Genomic DNA, 21,334 nt, shown 5'->3' with positions numbered 1-21,334 from the left:
CAGGGTTTTTTGAATAAAAGATGAACTCTGAATCCATAAATAGTATGTGTGTGTGCATGTGTGTGAGATAGAGAGAGAGGTGCACCATTTCTTACTTATGTTTCTTCTACAATGATCTAAAAATATATATTCTACCCATATTTATTTAAGTGTATTTCGTGTCATTTCTGTTTTATCGCGATATGCTCCTCCAGAGTGATGTGAGAAATACAATCACAAGTGTCACAGGAGTCACATTTAAATGGCAGGTGTGAATGGCTATGCATTTTGGCCGTCATTTGTGTTCCCGATCACCTGAGACACATATTATAATCCAACCCAAAGAATGTGTATTCAAAAAAAGGACGTCCAGCAGACTAACTACACATGTGATCCAAGGGATACCAGAATTTCATTTCTTAAAATGTATTTTAACAGAATTTTAATTGTTTGTCTTCAAGCTAAATGAAATGTAAATGTGATTTTATCGATTTGTACATACTACATGCTCTTATATATGCTTATGTACAAGTGAATTTTCCAAAGGGGATATATTGAAAAAGAAGTTTTAATAGGTCTAAAAGTGATTAAAACCATCTAAGAAAAGCCCTGAGCCCAATACAACTCTTTCTGGAGTAGTGGGGATTCCTGTGCTCTGTATGTGAAGTGGGGGTGGGGACTGACTACCTTGAGAAGGGTTTTTGAAAAGAAGAGGGGGAGGGCAAGCACCATCTATTACTGAAAGGGAGCGAGGGGTACGAAGACAGAGATCTAATGTGGGCCTCCAGCACAGGGACGCCTCATTCCATACAGCAGTAAAGTCTTCCAAGTCTCCTTGTTTTCTAGGCTTTGGAAGACCTGAGCAGTGAAGAGTCATGTCAGAATATGGCTGTAGGTGAACTTCATGCTCAGTAGAATATTCTCTGCTCACACGTCGAAATAAGGGAGCTGAGAAAAAACACCAACAAAACAGTCTGCCTGCAGCTTTATTCTCATGTTCCCTCTCTTTCTCTTCCCTCGGGCTCTCCCGCTCATTCTGTGTCTCTTTCTTACCTGTCTCTCACTGCCCTTTCCATTACTGCTCCAGCCTCCTCTTCTTCAACAGACGCCGCCGTTACTTTTATCTCCACGCTGCAGGCATTCGTGACAGCCAGCAAGCTTAAAAGCAGCACCGCGCACAAACTCTCAAGGGTGAAAAACAGATTAAAAAACATCGTCCGCAGCTCTGCGGTTTCATGAAGCAAAGTTAGAAACATCTCTGTTAATCAGCTGCCATCTCTTTGATCTAGAATGATTTCCATAGCAAAACTGCAGATGGAAATAAATCTGCTTGTTCTTCCTTGTGGACCAAAAAATACACATATGGACGAAAGGGAGTAGAAACAAACAATGGGTTTATTTAAGTTTCTCTGGTGGATTTTATGAGCTTTAATAAAGCAGAAGGATGCCTTAAGAAAATGTTTGTGAATATCAGTTTAAGTATAAAACTATGGAGTCCAAAAAAAGGCCAAAATTTAGGGGGGCTGGTGTGCAGGAACTAAATTAGTAAACAACAGCACTGTTATTTATGTCAAGAGTTTTAAAAGCAGTATAGTTAACAGTTAATAGCAAAACGTCATGGCTTTTCATTGAGACTTCCTTGCTTATACATCTAAGAGGCTCATTTAAATTCAAAGATTTCTGGCCCTGATTTGATGTGAGGGCAGAATAGATTCAGCCACTGGGTCCTGAACAAGTGCTTGGCACTGACATGTAATTGAGGTAATACGACCTGTCTGTTAGCAGCTATATTCTGTATCTGTAACAAACTATTGATTCATTGAAACACATAACATTCATAAAGACAGATTATCTGTGTTTCCTATTTTTCTGCTGAAAAAGCAGAGTGCAGATTTTATGCAGTGGGCAGAACACATTGATCTGATGTATACTTGTTCATTAGCCAAGACTGACTAGATCCAGCCCACAGGTCAAATCAGGGAGAAAACTGCAGAAAAGAAACTCTTCGTAATGAAAAGAAAAACAAAAACAAATCTCTTTAAAATAAAAATGCCAAAATATATGCAAGATTGTAAAAGAATATTTAGAAATAAATATTGAAATATTCTACTCACCAAGCCAACGTAAAACTCTTGACACTGATAACAGCTCTCATTTAAAATCATCAATTTCTTAGTCATGAGTCTTGCTTTTTTGTCTCTCAAAACCTTCGGCTTATTCAGAAACTGTACAAAACCTAAAAAATTAAATAAATGTTCAGCAGCTCTTATGCTGTCATTAAGAGACAATAAATATTCATGATTTTTAACAACAGCGTGATCTGTCAGAATGTTTTAAAACCTGGGATCGATCAGTCACAACACACAGCATGTGTGTATGTGATTCCTTATTAATCAGAGATGCTTAACATTATAATCTTTACACAGTGGTTAAGCCTGTGAATTGGGTGCGAGTACAGCCCTGATTCCTCGAAGTTGTTTTCCTGCCTCTACAGTCAACCTCCCCAGGAGCACCAATCAGCCATAACAAAGGCAGAAGCTGATCCTACAACAACAGGCGACAGGCGAGCGCCTGAGGCACTACGTTTAAAACTGCACCCCGACCCTGTGGGCCAAAGAGCCTCCTCAGGACAAAATCCAGCCCCAAAGTCCCTGAACGACTAACCAAATTGGTCATGGTCAATGATCCTTCACAGCTTAGCCCAGTCCTATATAAACACTTTAGTCATTAATCAAGGCCTGAACAGGCAAAGGAGGGAGACTGGGAATTGCTGCAGGTCAGTGGGGAGCCATAAGGAGTCATTAAATCACCTGCACAGCTTTTTCATTAGACAGTGTAATTTACAGGCAGGGTGAACATGATGACACAGACCACTGTGGTGAAGAGGAAAAATGATGAGGTTACTGGTGCTTCTGAACATGATCGACCCAGACCCTAATGTCCCACTGAGAGCTGGACAAGTCTTAATGTAATTAGCAAAGGTTAATCTAAAACCACTTCCGGCAGACACTCCAGAAGTTTGAAAAAGTATGGAGAGTTTCTAGGTGCCACACAAAGTACAGAAAAGAACTTCCCTCAGACATCAACAAGATTATATTTAAACAGACTGAGACATGATTATTTCTCATCTTCAGTGTGAACAGGAGGGCTCTCAATCACTATGACTGCACAATCGGAACAAGAACATTGCCTCATATTTCATCAAAGTAGGAATAATTTGTTTGAATATTGAAGATGAGGGCTGCTCATTGCCCCAGTTACCTCCAAACAATCAGAAGATTTTATATCATAAAGTGAGCTCCTGATAAATTACTTGATTTTACTGTAATAGTGTTTATATTGTAATTACGATGTGCCTTGCAATACATCAAATACACAATGGTCTATCTGCAAGATCAATATAATCTGCAAGAACAGTCAACAGTGCAAGAATATATCATAAAACTGCAGGCTTTTTTTGTTGTCCAGCTTGTCTGAAGATACATTGAGTCAGTCCATACATATGCAAAAACCACCACGAACAACCCTGCACTAACCAGTCTAATGCAGCCTCTCTGCCTTCCATCACCAAACCCACTCTCTACAGTAAGCTCACACATGGCCATCCAGACCCATATTTACTCAGGGAGTTAAGTAGAGAGCCAGAGCTTCCTAATTGCTTCCTGAATAATACACAATAGTTTCCCATCCGGAACCCTTATCAATACAACGCACTGTGGCTCAAAATACTAACCACTGTTTGACCAAGGGACTCAAAACATTGAGTTGTGCAGACCAAACACTCCATCAGCCCAGTACTACTACCCTGCACATGCCTGGCTGAATATAAGAAGACTAATGTCATCACTGTTCAGAGAAAAACACATATCTCCATTTTTGTCCATTTGTATTTTACAACATCATTTGAACACCACGGCTGTCCTGCACACTGTGTGAAAATTTAATTACGAATGGACCAATAGAAATGCTCAAATATAAAAATATTATAATAAAATAATATTAAATATACTACCATTGAAAGTTAAGATGGTATTTTCCTTGCCTATAGAATATTTCTGGATACTTGTCCGCATATTAGCAGCAAGGCTGGTGCAGCACACTTCTCCAGCCATTAAATTAATTGCAAGAAGGCCCAGGTGCCCAGATCTGTGCTCAACCAGGTGCCCTAAGGGAGCACTTGAGCCCCTCACCCTGGCTTCATTGGAACGCATACACACACATCACTGGTCCTTCCAGAATCTATGGCTCAGGCAGGCTCAATCATATCCACTCCAAGGTATTCTGTCTGTCTGTGTGTGTGTATGTGAATGCGTGCGCACGTGTGTGTGTGTAGGCCTGAGGGCTATTGGGGTGTGGGGGCTTTAGAGGGGCACGGAAACAAAGTGCTTCTTTAATTATCACTAGGCCACTGCCACAGCCATCAACGCTGCGGTCAGATTCTGGCACTACCCCCTGCTGACAGATACCATGCAGGATTATTAAAGTTTGTGACAACATTGTGCACATATATATGCATTTACACATGTGCAGGAGTGAGCTAAAGAGCACACAACAGGCAGAAAACCTCTGAACGTTTTACATACAAAATGTTACACCTTCAAAATCCCACATTAGCATAAATGAAGAAAAGAGCATTCTGTTCAGCCAAGGGGTTAAACTGCATCCCCAGAGACACGCTGTGTGTGCGTGTGTGTGTAGAGTTAAGGAATGTGTATTGCTGTCATAGCATTGGCAGTGAGTAATTGTGTGCTTTAACTCATGTCTAATTAGCACCAGTAATTTCACTGTGATGGAAGAGAACCCCCTATAACAGTAGCACTGGATACACACTCGCACGTTAAACAGGAAAATATTTATGACCCACTGCTACCTAAGGGTGAAATTAATTGGCTTCCAGACAATGTAGAAGGGGGAAAAGAAACTATCAAAAAATTAATTTATATCAGTGTTTTGTGGCAATATCTGCACTGGGGGAATAGGAAAGTTATGAACAGTTCACACAAGGTTCATTGCTAATTTAATCCACCAACACACAGCTCCCCTGGCTTGCTGGAGGGATGAGAAGGTTCTAAGGACAGGGAAAGTCAATCATAAGTGATGTGTTTCCAATATTAGAAGATGCCATAATTAACTGACACTTCACCATTCATCCATTCAAATGTCAGTCTCCTGCTCTCTCAGCATAGTGCATCTTTAAAGCAAACTGATGCTGCTGTAGGTCAGCAAACTAAAGCATAGCTGCTCCAAGTCCTCATGCAGAAATTGCTTGTTAGTCAGTTCTGCGGCATCTTGGCCCTCTATGTTTTAAGGGCGTCTACTTCTTGCTCTTCAATGACTCGAAGGCTTATCCTGCAGTGTCAAGCTGAGGCCAGTGTTTGCCCTGAAGAGAAAGAGCTGCATCCCCATAAAACTAATGAGAAGGAAAGGCCAGTTTATCATTCACAAGTCATCTCCAAGCCTGGCTGCTTTTTATGGCTGCTGTGGACTGGACGGAATAGTGGAAACTGTACGTTAGGGCTTTTAAATGTATGGTTCGTGTAAGGTGCAGGGATATCTGATCATGACTGAACTGAGGAGAAGTCACCATGCAAATGATCTGACTTTAAATAAGCTGACAAGCTAGATTTAAATAATACAATCCATCAGAGTATCACATGTCAGTATTACACCTAGACCTAGCTTTATTTTCCAAAGAAAAGTAACAAACAAATACAGAATACCTTTACTTGGCAATTTGTGTGTCAAAAAGTGCATTTTGCTAAATTTAATTAATATTCAATACCTCATTTGTATTAACAACTCCCCTCTGACTGTAACTGGTTCTAATCACTATATAATTTAATTTGTGATCTTCCCATAACTGTGATTGGTTCTCATCAGCATGTAATTTGTTCAGAGAGCACTCCCTGGTTGTGCATAGTGACCTTAAACAAACACACAGTTCATTTAAAATATACCTGGGGTAGTAGGTTTGAGAAATTGGCATATGGCACTTGTTAGATTAAAGTCACCATCATAACATTTCAAACAAACTAAAAAATCTACAACACTGTGCTAATTGATTCTTGGACTAAACTAAAATACCAAATCGTGCTTCATCAAATGTGAACAATCTAATAGGTGATAATAACTGATATTCTAACATCAGTGGGTATTTTCCACATGGGAAGTGACGTTCTGAAAATTTGTTTTGTGCATGGGGAAATTTTAATGGGGTTATTTGTATGTGCCAGAGCCCCCAGGACTGAGTATTTCTTTGTTTTGAAAAAAGCTGAAAAATATCCAGTGTCCATTCCTATAAAGCTACAGTCAGTACTAAAATGGACATTACCTTTAGACAGTTCTTAAAGCAAATGTGAACATTTTGCCAATGCCATAATCACACAATAATCCACATCAGCAACGTGATCATTTCTCTAATTAATTTCACATCTATTTTTACCTTTTCTGTATTATATATTTAGACGGATAAGCACCCTACAAATTAGGTTGAAAAGGTAAGGCTATATTAACAGTTTTCTACAGTTATGAAAAGCAATTTTAGCACCCTCCAGATGTTCAGAACACCTTTACAAATAGACAATAACCACATGGACATCTTTAACCAGAACTGTCTCAAATGAAAAATCCTCCACTCAAACATCATTCATAGCAGTCTTAGGGTGTGTTCAGACTTATAGTTCAGTTCCGTTGGTCCGGACCAAACAAGAAAACGATACATTGTTTCATGTTAATCTTGGTTTGGGTCAAGTTCACACTAACACTTTTACAATCAAACCAAAGTAAATTATAAAAGTAACATATATTAATTGACTTTGATGCCTTTGGTTCGTGTTGCGTGCACATTTGAAACGAACCGTAACAGAGGACCTGCTCAGACGTCTCAGTCTGCTTCTAAATCTGCTAGTTTGGTGGGGCCACAGTTTATAAGGGAGCGTTCACACATACTCTAAAGAACTGCACTAACAAAACAATCACACCACAGTTCATTTTAATTGAATTAAAGCTGACAAGTCACAGTCTGAAAACCTTAAGCTGAAACACTGGAGCCCTCACATCATTCAGACATTCAGAGTGGGAGCTCTGTTCTGCGTAGCATGTCTGAAATATTTTGTGACCTGGAAAAGATTCAGCAGAGGATGGAGGTGGAATCTCACTGCAGGTCTGTGTGTGGGAGAAGGTACGGCTTATCCAGATGTAACCAATAAATCATTCTGTTAAGGACAGCTGCCTCATTTTTTTAATTATTCATGCTAAGCTAAAACACAAAACCCCAAGGGAAACCCAAACAGTTGCTGAACAGTGTGCAAAGTGTCCAACTGATGGAGCGCAGATTAAGAACAGACATGTCCATAACAAGATATAACAAATGTTAATCAAATAAATGTAAAACACTTTCTAAACTCCACTACAAAACTTACCAGTCCATCGCTGTATATTTGCTTTTCTAGGGGTTGACTTCCTCAAGTCTAGTGTCAAGTAGCATAAACATATTAAAATTGTGCAACCATGCCAGCACCAAACTGTCAAAAACAATAGCATTCCAGGTTCCAGGCCAGCCAATGTTGACTGAAAGGCAGCCAAGTTTTGCCCATTGAGTTTCTCACAAATAACTGTCAAGGCCTTCAACTTAACTTCAATTCCCATACATAACTACCCTACCCACCCCCATGCATTCACTTCTTGCATTCTGCGAGCACTAAGACTGCTGTCAGCCAAAGCTGTGTTGACAAAGTTAACATGAAGTTTTAACCTTTTAACCCCTCTTCTACTTCCTCCTGGATCTTCACATAAAAGCTCCATAAGTCAACAGAGGTGTTGAAGAAGCACTAATAATCAGCTAGGCTTTCTATTCGCTGAGGAGGCCCGGAGAAACCGAGAGTGGCCCTGGCCTTTGGATGCTGTGACCCTTCCACCACGCAAAGCCATGCACCTAGGGGCTGTCTAGTCAATGATGCATTCACAGAGCCAAACACGCTCTGCCACTACAAACAGCAACACGAGACACAGCTCAGACTGGAATTTTCCATCTTTCCCAAACCCACAAATTTACTGGTCTCTGTAGATTCTCAAGACTAAGAAACGGTTGCAGTGCGTTCTACTGCGACACAACTTGACAGTATGAGTTGTAAAATATTCATCCATCTAAGTGGGTTTGGGTAAAATAGCATAAGTATCCACTTTATAGCCAGGAAAAAAATAAATAAATGTAGTCCTATGTCTAATCTTGGCCTATTCTTCACAAAGTGTTTTCAGAATATTTGCTTCAATTCTGAAACAATTAATAAATATGGCACGATTTTTGCCTTCTTTGGCCAATCTGCTCACTGCTAAAACCACTACAGGCACTATTCTTTTCCACTAAGACAGAGGATGCCAAAAATGATCCCTATTTCATTGCCTATAGCAGAATGAGTGGCACTCAACGAATGACTGAACCTAGCCCCAGACGAGGGCTTTAATGAACACTCTTCACTGCCTGTGTCTATATCTCTACACAGGGGTTTAATTAGCCAATGTGATTAATCCGTGTCTCAGTATATAGACGAGGATGAGGGGCAGCTGGGGGGAAATAGATGGTTTCATTTCACGGGCAGAGTTAACAAAGCAGTGTGATCAGGAGCTGGAGCAGAGCAACAGCTGAGAGAGGCCTGCAGACACCCTGCTGCCTGTTGCCTTTCACACTTAGACAAGAGCTCACAGATAGGATGTGTTGGTGTGTGTGTGTGTGTGTGTGTATACTCTGGACCAGCTGCAGGCAGCCAGGCCATAGCACAATGCAAAGAAGCAGCAGACTGTGTGTATGTGTGTCCGTGCATGTGAGGACACACTAATTTCCCCTTGGGTTCAGTGAATGAGATTGCTGCAGTGATATCCCGCTAACAGCAAGAGGGGGGGTAAAAGGTTGCAGTAAAATGCCAGTCAATCATTTTCACTGACACTGATTAGGATTAAGCTTGCTTTCAAGATCAGAGCCCCCCTGCCCCCACACAGGGCTCTAGTACGAGGCTGAGGATGGCTACAGATGTCTCTCTTTCTGCTCATTACCTGCTGTGCCACAAGCAATTAAGGAAAGGCAGTTCAATGATAAAGTGACCAGATTCTACCATTCTCAGAAAGAAACGAGGGACAACAGGCTTCCTAAGGTTTGCAAATCATTACACTGTGACTTTAACGACACCTTCGTCATAAATGTAAGGACATAAAATGAATATAGCATTCCATACAGCCAAGATTAGTCTTTTGCATCTACACTTTCCCAAGACAACAGCTATGCAGCTGTAATGAACTCACAACCTCTCAAATCTAGTTTATAGAAAACTACCATTCAAGCTCCCGAAGATATAACCACCATTTGAAACAATTTAAGACAACCAGTGATAAATAACAAGTCAAACAGACTAAAGAGCCACAATTAGATCAGATACTACACCCTTTCAGTTTATAAGATAATTACACATTTAGACATAACAAAGAGAGATAAAGGTAGAAGCTCCCAGAAGCTCAAAGTGAGGTGAAATCAAGTTGACTCTAACCGTGTTGCTGAGCGAGGTTTACATCCTTGCAATGCCCACATATATCACTTTGGGAAGGCATGAATCTACCTAGCCGTAACTTGGTAAATGGGTAGTGTAACTGTGTGCTTCATCATAAGCACCAATCAACTCTAATAAAGACATACATTTTAAACACAATGAGCTTAAACTATATATATGGATATAAATTAAATAAAACTTACACAGAAAAGCAATTCCTTACAATGAACCTTCCAATACTCACATTTTTCATTCCAGCTTAAAGGGGCCACATTGTGGTTGTAGTAAGTAAAGGCCTTGTTTGATTTTTGCTGTACATTTTTTCACAGTCAAAGGGCTGAAGTTAGACATATAATTTGAATCCTCAATTCCACCTTAAATGAGGCACTACAAAGTTAAACTTGGATTTACACACTTCTTTTTTGAGTTTTCCACTTGCACCTTAAGCAGTTATAAATGTAAGGAAATAAAATGAATATTGCATCCCATACAATTTAGATTAGATTTTGGCTATAGAGCACGCACACTATTCCAGGATAAGAGTTATGCCTCTGTAATAAAGTGATGAAAAGAAAACAGAGCATACAGTGTTTACCTCACACCGATTATACTTGGGTTAACCGCCCAAGGATATTGAGTAACATTTAATTGTATTAAAAATATCAGTTATGTGGTCATTTCCACCAGTTGAATGTTCACTTTAGCCTATGTGGTCTTTCATATAAAAAAAAAAAAAAAAAACAACAACAACAACATGGAATAGCATATAGCCTTTATGGAAAGCACTTTAGTAAAGCACGAAACTGATGAGTTTGCATTGCCTAATAATGTACTTAATTGCAATCCCCCTCTGCTGAGCTCCCCTTAGATTTGTTACAGGTCAATATGATTAGATATTCACTGTTATACTCACGTATCAAGGGCAACCAGGGCTCTGTATAATGAACTTTATCAATCTTCAAATAAAATGTAAATCACACAATGATGTGGAGAGCAACAAAAGCACCAACCAAATCGTGATCACAGAAATATCAAAGGCCAAGTGAGCTTCCCATCACTTGCTCATTCAGAGATTTCACACCACGGTACTCTTTCATCAAGCTGCAGACAAGGAGATATTCTAAATGGAAATTGAGTGTTGATTTCCGCCACACATCTATCTTTGAGACCTGTGACTTGAGATTAATATCAGAAGGCTTGAGACAACAGTAAAGTGATTCGCTTCCAAACACTATACAGCCTATTTCAAGGATTTCCTTTTTGTCCCCCATGATACATACGCTGTTCAGCTTTATAGAAGACATATCATCTCTATTTTATGACTAATGTTAATTTACTAAAGAACACACGTTGTTCTTCTTTTAATGAACAAAGTTATTATTTTCAAAACCATGCCATTTCCAAAAAAAAAAAAAAGTTCCAAATGGATAAAACCCTTCTCATCTCCCAAAAGGAGACATCTTCAGTAAGAGCCTCTAAAGTTGTGAACCCAATACCACACCTGGGATCACCTCTACACAGGCAGATTCTCACTCACCACAGTCAAGCTGACAGACCCCCCTCAAACCTAAAAAAAAAGCTCATATTAACAGACATCCTCTCAGGAGGACTTCAGGATCCAGGATCAAAGTTGTGACGAATGGAAAATCAATTCAGTCAGAGCCTAATCAGACATGAAGTAGCCTATAGCAGTCTGAAGTGTCTGTTTATGTTAACAGACCACACACCAGCTCAGCTCTGAGCTCCAACACTGAACATTGTCATCATCACCATCACTTAGGCTTGTGTGAGCTTTCCATTCCTAATTCATGCTCAACAGCCCGTGAATCCTGGATGCAGCCACTGTTAATCTGTCATTAGCAAGATTATGCATTGTCCTTTACATACAACAGGACACAGCAAACACAACAAGATGTGTCTGCACTGTAAAGCACTACTCTCTCTCTCTCTTTCCCCAGTGTGATTACCAGTATATTAATCATATGAATGTCTGATGGCTTCTGTTTGATGATTTGAACAGAAGCACACATTAAAGATGGTAGAAGTCGCTTCCAATCAAGGGCCACTGAAATATTAACAGTGTTGAACAGAAATAAACCGGCCAACGTGCTGCTGCTGCTGTTGATGATGATGATGATGATGATGATGCATTAGGTGTGGACAGCCCTAAGACTGCAGCAGTGTTCCTGAATGGAAGCGTGAGATTACAGAAAGACTGGCACTGAACAAGTTCTCTAAAACCTTCAACCATTAATAAAAATGACCGAGGGGGAGAGAGGGGGCAAGAGCGACAAAAGAACACGAGAGAGGTCGAAACTTACCTTTATCTGCGAGCACAGCGCTGGAGGTGAGAGTGGAGAAAAACAGGAGCCACCACCGCGCTCCCCGCTCCGCCATCACTTTCAGGAGAGAAAAGTACAAACCAGGGCGCAGAGAAAGGGTCCGGGTTTATCCACAGCCACGGCGCTCCTCCTCGGTTCAAAGTTCAGCTCTCACTCCCTCAGATTCACACCCGCGTAACGGACCTCACAGAGAACCGCTGACGGCGGCACAGACCCGGCGAGGAGTGGGGCTCCCCCGGGACACACATCGAGATCCCCTGCGACACGCGGACGAGGAGCAGAGGAGGGCTCCAGTTGTTTTCTCCAACTTCGCTGGAGGGGCTGCAGGAGAGGGAGGCATGAAGTCAATGCACCGCCGCCGGAGACACACACGCACACACACAAACGGAGAAATCACTCTCTGAAAGGGCACGGCGGCTATAAAAGCGACGACCACTGCGAGTGTGAGCGGAACGGCTGAGCAGCGCGCCGCTGAACACTAGCTCACACACACGTCGCCACACAAACACTGCGGAGTGTGAAAAGACAGACTTTGCGCCCTGCTGTAGTAGGTAATGGTCCGCCGAAAAACCAGGAGAGGGAATCACAGATGCGCGGGATTATGGATCCTCTGAGCGAGTGGAAAAACACGGAGTGGACATTACACACACTCAGTATACTTCAACACACAGGATAAGGAGTCGTTTAGACTCAATCACTCAAAACCGGGTTAGCCAGTAAAAACCAGTTTAACCTTGTTTAAACATAACCAGTTAAATCAGGGTAGCCAGTTTAAACCTTATAAGACTAGCTTAGACATAACCAGTTAAACAAACACGTGTAGACATGACCAGTTGATATATTTTAAATTAATAATCGCTTAGAAATCATACCAGTTAAAATCAAGGTGTGAAATACAAGGGGCCTCAGGGGTCTAGGGCCCCCTAATTTACAATTTAAAGCTCCTGAAACTACAAAATATTTTTGGGTGGACTTCCTAAACTGTTATAATTTTATGGCATCTGTTAGCCTTTCTGAGTCTGTGACAAAAATAAATGCTTAAATGTGAATTTTCCCTGAGAGCAAGGAGACGGCAGACCACTATTGGCCCACTGAGGACAAAGTTGGAGGTCCACCAGTGTTTTGCACAGCGTTTCCTGGGCGGACCACTGGTGATTAAACAGAATTTTAGACAAAATGCCACATTTTAGTCCTTTTCCATTCACAGTCCATTTTACAGATTCTTTTGTTATTGTTTATAAATAAGATTAGTTAATAATTTTAATCCAGCACAGTGTCAACATTTTTAGAATAATCATTTTATAACAGAGAGATCATTATGTCTCTCGTGGTAATATTTGTATTAGTTTGTTTTCCAGAATAAAAGTCTCTGTGAATTTAAATCTGTTTGAGGAGATTATAAATGAGTTATATCCTGTACAGGACATTAATCGGAGTGCTCCAATGGTGGACCAGCAGTGGTGATATAAATTGTTAATATATATTTTGTAATACTGAAGTAAGGCTTAAGTGTTCAGCCCAGAGTTGAACATAGGGAACCCTGGATTACAAGTGGGTATTTCACACACTGGTTAAAACTGTACATATATACATAACCAGTTAAACCAGTTAAATCTAGTTTACACAAAACCAGAAACTAGTAAGACTAGTAAACTAGTAAACTAGTAAGATAAAAACAGTTAAAATTTGTTTACTCATAACCAGCTAAAACCAGTGTATACATAACCTGTTAAAAATAGTTTATACTCTACCAGTAAAAAAAAAAAACTAATTTAGGCATAATCATTTAAAAGTAGTTTAAATACCCAGATAAACATCTTTTGGAACAATCTTTTAAAACCCATTAAAACTAGTTAAAATATAACTGGATGCACGCTGCCTTATCTTTTGGAAACAGACCACTTTTCTGAGGTCAGAGAAGTCATTCACAGAGATGAAAGCTTAATTCTCATTTTAACACTGTCGTAATCATCTCACATAAGCATTTGTGTAAGTGCAAAGAACTTTCATCAATTGTTACTAGGTAGATTACATTTCAAATTACTAACCAAAGCTATTTCAGACATTATCTCGAGCATATTTATGTTCACTTCGTTTGTGTGTCTTATGTGCACAAGGTCAGAGCAGGTGTGTGGCCCTCCCAGCTCTTTTTACTGAGGTAAACATTCTGGGAAACTGTCATTGTGCACGCACATATACTCTCCACATTCTGTCAGCTAAAAATACAAAATAGGCAATAAGCAAAAACAGACACTAAAGAAATGCTTCTATTTGCTGTAACAATAAAAACTCCAGCAGCAAAGCTGAGTCTGATCCACTCATACCAATTCAACACATACTAACACAACAAAATCATTTCAGTGTCACTGCAGTGCTAAAAATGACCCACCACCCAAATAGTACCTATCCTGTGGTGGTCCTGTGAGCGTCATGAACAGCATGAAAGGGGGCAAACTAAGTATGCAGAGCAACAGGTGGACTAGAGTCTGTTATTGTAGAACTACAAAATGCTCCTGTACACTGTCAGAAAAACTGTCACTTTCATGGTACTGTTTGCTGTTACTATGGTGGTACCCTCAAGTGTACATTTCAATACGTTCAGTTAAGGAACATAATTGTACCTTATTCTATAATAATTTATTTTAAAGTTGTGTTGATTTCATACTCACCATTTAATCTTATATCATGATTTTTTAAATTTATTTTACACAGATCTATAATGAAAGATTACAAATATTCACCTCCCCTTTTGGAGAAGAGAATGTAATGTACCTTTAGCAAACACAACTGGATATTAAAAAAAACTGTTGTACCTTTAGTGACATTAATGAAACTGTTCACTACATTTCTTTCTGAGAGTGTATGGTCAATGGAGCTGAGAGAATGGACAGTGAGAGTAGAAACTAGGAGGTGTTCATAATGTTATTGCTGATCAACCTATAAGAATTTAATGTGGCATGATGGTGCTACATTGTCACTGTCTGTAAGGATTTTGGCTTGTTCTCTTTTTGTCTTTGTGGGTGTCCTCCAGGTGCTTCGGTTTCATCCCTCAGCCCAAAATCAAATGCAAAATATGTGGAGAGGTGGGAGTGACAGTGTCTGTGTGTGTGTGTGTGTGTGTGTGTGTGTGTGTGATGGACTGGCACTGTGTCCCTGCCATGCATCCCGTGATTCTGGGTAAGCTCCGGACCCACATCAACCCTGAACAGTATAAAGCAATGAATAAAAATTTCTGTCTGCAGATCTCACAGAAGGCCGTAGTAAGGTGGCATACAGAGCACTTTGAGAGCACTCCTTTGGTAAGTAAACTAGGAGCTGGGCCCCCTACAAAGCTGCAATCCGAATGCTTGATCATGAGTTTGCTATGTACAGGGCATAGGTGCCATGTTTAGCCTCTTCATGGTCATAGATCACATGCATTGTTATGTACTATATTAGGCCGAATGTGTCTTGGAGAGATGACTGCATTTACAGTGTCATACCATATAGCCAAAATATGTCTCTGAAAACCTCGTGAAGTGACTTAAGCAAATCAGTTTCAAAATTCAGTCCTCATTCCAAAAACAGACCCCTAAAACACCCCTAAGTCACACAGAGGGGAGCACAACGCCTCACCTTCAAACCCCATCCACTGTTGCATGTTGCATTCACATGTAAGAAAACACCCAGCAGCTACAATCACCTTCTTTCCAGTTTGCCTTATGACTTCATCCAGCCTCTTTATCTTTGAAAGACATTCACTCCATCCTTTTTTTCTTTGTTGAGCAGTACTGCACTCCACTCCACAGTTGCTCAAGCCTTCAGGCGCACATCTCTTTGGTGAAATGATTGGATAGGATTTTTACATTTCTGTAGTCTATACAGAAAGGAATATTTTTATTTTTGTTATTAGAGCAATTGATTAACTGATTGCTATCCAGATATAGCAAAAATATTTTAGACACTTCACCTACTCCAGCATTAAATATGCTTTGTACACTTTCAATATTATGTGCATAATCTCTATTATGATATAATCCTATGAAGCCAGAGAGACTGGCGTCTTGCCATCCAGCATTGCTCAGTTAGGTAATGAATTTTGAGTGACTATGATTATGAAATAGTTCATAGTTTCAAACTGCAGTCACCATGACATTATACAGCAGGTCTATGAGTGTTACTAAACTTTATTTGAGACCATTGTATTGTTTGAGAAGCTCCACAACCACATTTGATATTAAAAGAACATTACAGGCCTCAGGAACTTGGCTTGGGTTTCTATTGTTATAAAATATAGTTTCCACACACATCCAGCATAGTGTAACACAACAAGACAACAAAGGTCACAACACTTGAGTCAAATTCCATTGTCAATGTTATGCAGCATCACAGCTACAGTGCAGGTCTCAGTAATTGATGAATGAATGGATGATCAAAGCCACCCGAGCCTACTTTTTAAAGTCTGTATTAAAGCTGTAATTCCAAAGCGTGTTGAAAACATGACCAGTCTTCCCTATCGTGCTTATGTTTTGTCTAGATTTGCTGAGAAATGTATAAAATAAAGCCACCCAAATTTGGTTAGAGAAGCATCTGATATACATATAAAGGCAACTATAACTTAATTTGAAATTTAAATTTGAAAACAATCCAACAGTACAATCAACTTGAAAAACTGAGCTTCATTCACACAGGGTCATTGTAAATCTACTATTCTCATTTACATATTCTGGGTCAAACACTGATTCAAGACACAACATAGCTGCTAATTAAATGCCCAATAATAATTTAAACAATTTAGACAGCTTGGACATATCAGTCATTCAGAACTAACAACCAGTCAAAACTAGTTTAGACAATTTTAAACAAAACAGCCATTTTTAAACAAAAATAAAAATCTATATCGTAAGAATCATAACTAATTCAGACATTATAAGTGCAACAAGTAAAATATGAATCACAAACGTTCTTAAACAGCTAAAAAAAGCTCATTTATTAATTCCTTGTGCTGCTGATTTAAGAAATGGTGTAAGTAACTTTGTTAAGGAAAGTCTTAAAGGAGGAACTCCCTCAAAGTCAATGATTCTCAGAAGTATATCTTGACCTTAACTAGAATGACCTAAAAGACCTGCAGAAATGATGCACTTAAGAGTGCCACCAGCTGGTGTCTCTGCTCAATAGCAACTTCAATGTCTATTAATTCCTTTACAGGAGACGCTTTAAGAGAACAAGCAATGTGAATTAAAACACAGTTTAAGCTTGGGTTAAAAGAATTCAACTCAAGTGTTGAACATGAGCTATAATGTTTACATCCACACAGACTGTAGAGAAAGTAAACTGCATAATTTAGGTACTTACTGTGATTTAGCAACATGGGCAAGGCAAGATTATTTATAGAGCACATACAAGAGCAATTCAAAGTGCTTTACAGGAAAAACAGTTCAATTTAAAGCAAGAATAAAAACCATAAATGTCCATTAAAACAATTAAAACAGTGCATTAAAAGGAAATACATAAAAAGAGTAAAAGAAAACATGATGAAATGATTCAAACAATTTAAAAATGATACAGTAAAAGAAAAGATCTAAAGTGCCATTACAAAATAAAAAGTGCAGAGCATTTTAAACTGAGCTGTAAAGTTGTTCAAACAGGAATGTTTTAAGTCTTGATTTAAAAGTGTCTAAAGTCGGGGCTCTTCTAAGTCAGCTGTTTCCATTTTTGAGCTGCATAGTAGCTAAATGCTGCTTCTCCAAGTTTAGTTTTAACCTGAGGCAGGACTAACTGACTAGTTCCAAGAGATCTAAGATCTCGGCTCAGCTCATATCTCTGTAGCAGATCTGATAAATTCTCTGGTCCTACACCATTTAGACATTTATAGACCAGTAATAACACCTTAAAGTCTATTCTGTAACAGACTGGTATCCAGTATAAGGATTTGAGGATGGTGTGTGATCTTTTGGTGATGTGATCTGTTCTTGTGCTCTTAATGAGAACCCTGGCAGCTGCATTTTGAATCAGCTGAATCTGTTTAATGGTCTTTTTTAGAAGTCCGGTTAAGAGACTTAATCAATCTTGCTAGAAATAAAAGCACGGATAAATTTCTCCAGGTCTGGTTTAGTCAGAAAATCTCTAATCTTACTGATGTTCTTAAGATGGCAAAATGCTGATCTATTAACCGCTTTAATATGACTATTAAAACTGAGATCTGAGTCCATTAATACACCAAGGCTGCAAACTAGTTCTTTAGATTTGAGGGTTCTCGAGTCCAGATACGCAGCCAATCTGTGTCTCTCATTGCTGTTCCCAAATAGAATAATCTCTGTTTTTATCTTTATTCAACTGCAGAAATTTGTGTCCCATCCCGTTAATGATGTGTTCAAGGCACTTGCATAAGCATGCAAATCTGAGTATCATATGCATAGCTGTGATAGGACTGCCCATAGTTTTGTAGAATCTGGCCAAGAGGAGGGCATGTATAAATTAAATAAAAGTGATCCAAGTATAGAACCCTGGGGGACACCACAGGTCACTGGCATGTTCTCCAAAATATTATTTTCTATTTCTAAAAAGTAGTTCCTGCCTTGCATGTGTGAAACCCACACATATACAGAAGAGAAAAATATCACTTCATATCAAATTTAATAAGGTAAATAAATTATATTCAAGTAAAATACATCATTCATTCATTCATTATCTGTAACTGCTTATCCAATTCAGGGTCGCGGTGGGTCCAGAGCCTACCTGGAATCATTGGGCACAAGGCAGGAACACACCCTGGTGGGGGCGCCAGTCCTTCACAGGGCAACACAGTCACACACTTTCACTCACACCTACGGACACTTTGAGTCGCCAATCCACCTACCAACGTGTGTTTTTGGACTGTGGGAGGAAACCGGAGCACGCGGAGGAAACCGGAGCACGCGGAGGAAACCCACGCGGACACGGAGTGAACACACCAACTCCTCACAGACAGTCACCCGGAGCGGGAATCGAACCCACAACCTCCAGGCCCCTGGAGCTGTGTGACTGCGACACTACCTGTGCGCCACCGTGCCGCCCAAGTAAAATACAGTGTTTAATAAATTATTAAAAGTAAACATTTAACATAATTTACTATGCTGTTTACTCAGAACTCAAACCAACAATGCCATAACATAATTATATATGGACATAGAAAAGCAGGTAACGTACCAGTCATCTAGCAGTCATCATGTGGATACAAAACTGCTTCAACTGCAGTTAGAGCTGAGTTTGATTATGATTCTTAAAGCCCCATGATGTGCTTTTGAGCTGGGTTGTGTAATTAAGCTGGGGTTCCTGACAAGTGCAAAAAGAGCTCAAGACTAGTTACAGAGGACCAGGCCGTTTCTCATTAATCAAACTCTTTTGTATGTGTGTGTGTGTGTGTGTGTGTGTGTAAGTGTGTGTGAGTCATTGTGTCTGGCTTTTGTGGACTCAGTGTCTCGTGTATCTCTTCTCCAATCCTGACAGCTCCAATTATGACCAGCTCTTCAGCAGTCTGAGCACTCTTCTTGCACAGAAAGTCAGGCAAAAGCAAGCAGCACGAATGAAAGTAATGTGTGTTATTAGAGGTAATTCCGCATTAAAATAAAAGGAGCACGTTGTTTGATGAGTGGCAGGGCATTGAGGGCAAGAAAAGGGAAAAGCAAGGATTGTAACTTCTAAGTAAGCTGCTCTTTTATGTGGTGATTAAAGACTGCATGCTCTTCAGATCTTCATTAAGCATCCAGAAGTTTGTCACTACTTCAGCTACTTTAAGGTACACCAGCTGTGGGCTCAGACATCAGATTGTGTGTGCGGAGCCTGTATGCATTTCATTAAAATGCAAGAAATTAAATTGTACATTCTAGAGCAGCTTGAAAACAAGCCTATGGTCACAACACTCAATGCCAAGTGTCAGCCAGAGGGCTTTACAGCAATGAGCTGTGGAATTGGGTTTCTGGAATGATTAAGCACCATCCAGCACCCCTAGGACATGTTTTTGTGATCCAAATGTAATCATACAACAGCAGTAAATGCTTCAGTGCCTTCAGATCCTTATGGATATATTCTAACTTGTAATCTGAAGGCAAATGAAGGCCATATCTCCAGATATATACTTGATTTAAGGGCAACTTAAATAATTTTGGAGAACTGTTTCCACAGCAAAACAAACTTCCCACATTGTCTGTGTTCATTCAAAATCTTTGCATCTTTTAAGGTGGAATGATATGTTAAGCCAACTGTAGCATTTTCCTAGCTAAAGTTTAACTAGTTGGTAAGCTTTTATTCACTGTTTGAATTTGCAAAACTTATTTGAATTTCCAGAAACTCATTTTTAACTCAAGTTGTTTGCTTTTGTAGCACTTTTGATATGTTTTACTTTCATGCAGTTAGCAGTTTCACTGAAGTTGGAGTTCATTCTTAAAGGTGACATTCATGACTTTAATAATAATAAAAAAACACAAATCTTTAAAAATTCTGATGATGTTTTCTCAGTATTTGCTTTTCTCCATTCTGTTTGCACACTCAAAACTGGTCTAAATTGTTTACTTTCTCAGCCATGGCTGAAGCAGCGACACAAGTTAGACACTTAGTTTGTTTCTTATTTACCATGCCAGGGCTGTGATCAAACACCTGAGATTTTTCAGAGAGATAGCAAATGGTGAGGAAACATTGTATAAAAAGTGTATTGGATTAGAATTGTGAACTTCGTCTTTAAAGAAAGAAATGTTAAATGTGTAGGTCTCCACAAAAATTGCCATGAAGTTGACTTGTTGTTAAATTAAAAATGTAAATCATTCATTTTACATAGAACATTATCTGGCCAACAGTAATTGGCAGTCCAGTCACTATTTTGCTTTGTCCCTGCCAGGAGACAAGGTCGATGATAAAGCCCAAAGAGGAGTGAATTCTTTTCCAGCTCAGGGATAATAGGCAAAGGTGAAGGAAGTGGAATCCACCGTGTGTCGACTACTTCAAAAGCCAGACAGATGGAGAAATTACACTGAGCATCATTTGATTACTGCAGGAGCTGGATAACACATAGAGGCTCAAGGGTGATTGACAGGCTGGATGGGACAGACCTCATCTTCTGTCTGAGAGTGAAAGGAGCAGTGAGGGAGAGGTCATCTTTCCTCCAGCTCCTCTCTCCTTCCTCCAGGGCATGAAGGGATTAAATCTCGCATGGCCAAACTCTGTGGATTAGTGGGGATTACTAGGGAGTAAGAAAACACTGGCAGAATTAATGTGATCATGGTAAGATGTGAAACACCCTGTTATTTGGAGAGGGAAGTTGGGCAACATGGTGTGTGTGTGTTTGGGGGGGAGGGGGGGGGTGGAAGCACCAGGCATCACAGGGGTCACTACAGAATGAATTGATCTACTAACTCCACCAGCAGTCAGTGACATGTCAATGCTGGCATGTATGAAATGCATGAGGAAGGTTTCAGCGGTGACTATACCTGAGTGTAAATAGGAGATATAATGATTAGATAATAT

At 39.7% G+C, this 21,334-nt stretch overlaps 1 protein-coding gene across 2 annotated transcripts in view; it reads right to left on the bottom strand.

Annotated features, from left to right (window-relative positions):
• neo1b (neogenin 1b) overlaps positions 1 to 12,388 on the bottom strand; it is a 126,398-nt gene extending 114,010 nt beyond the window's left edge. For both annotated transcript variants that reach the window (XM_066668164.1, XM_066668165.1), the window contains exon 1: positions 11,837 to 12,388. In XM_066668164.1, the coding sequence (XP_066524261.1) occupies positions 11,837 to 11,912 (76 nt within the window). In that variant the 5' untranslated portion in view covers positions 11,913 to 12,388. The remainder of the gene's footprint in view (positions 1 to 11,836) is intronic.
• Positions 12,389 to 21,334: the final 8,946 nt, after the last annotated feature.

The sequence above is a fragment of the Hoplias malabaricus genome, chromosome 4, assembly GCF_029633855.1.
Source record: "Hoplias malabaricus isolate fHopMal1 chromosome 4, fHopMal1.hap1, whole genome shotgun sequence".
Classification (NCBI taxonomy): Eukaryota; Metazoa; Chordata; class Actinopteri; order Characiformes; family Erythrinidae; genus Hoplias; species Hoplias malabaricus.
This window is presented reverse-complemented; position numbering and strand designations above follow the sequence as displayed.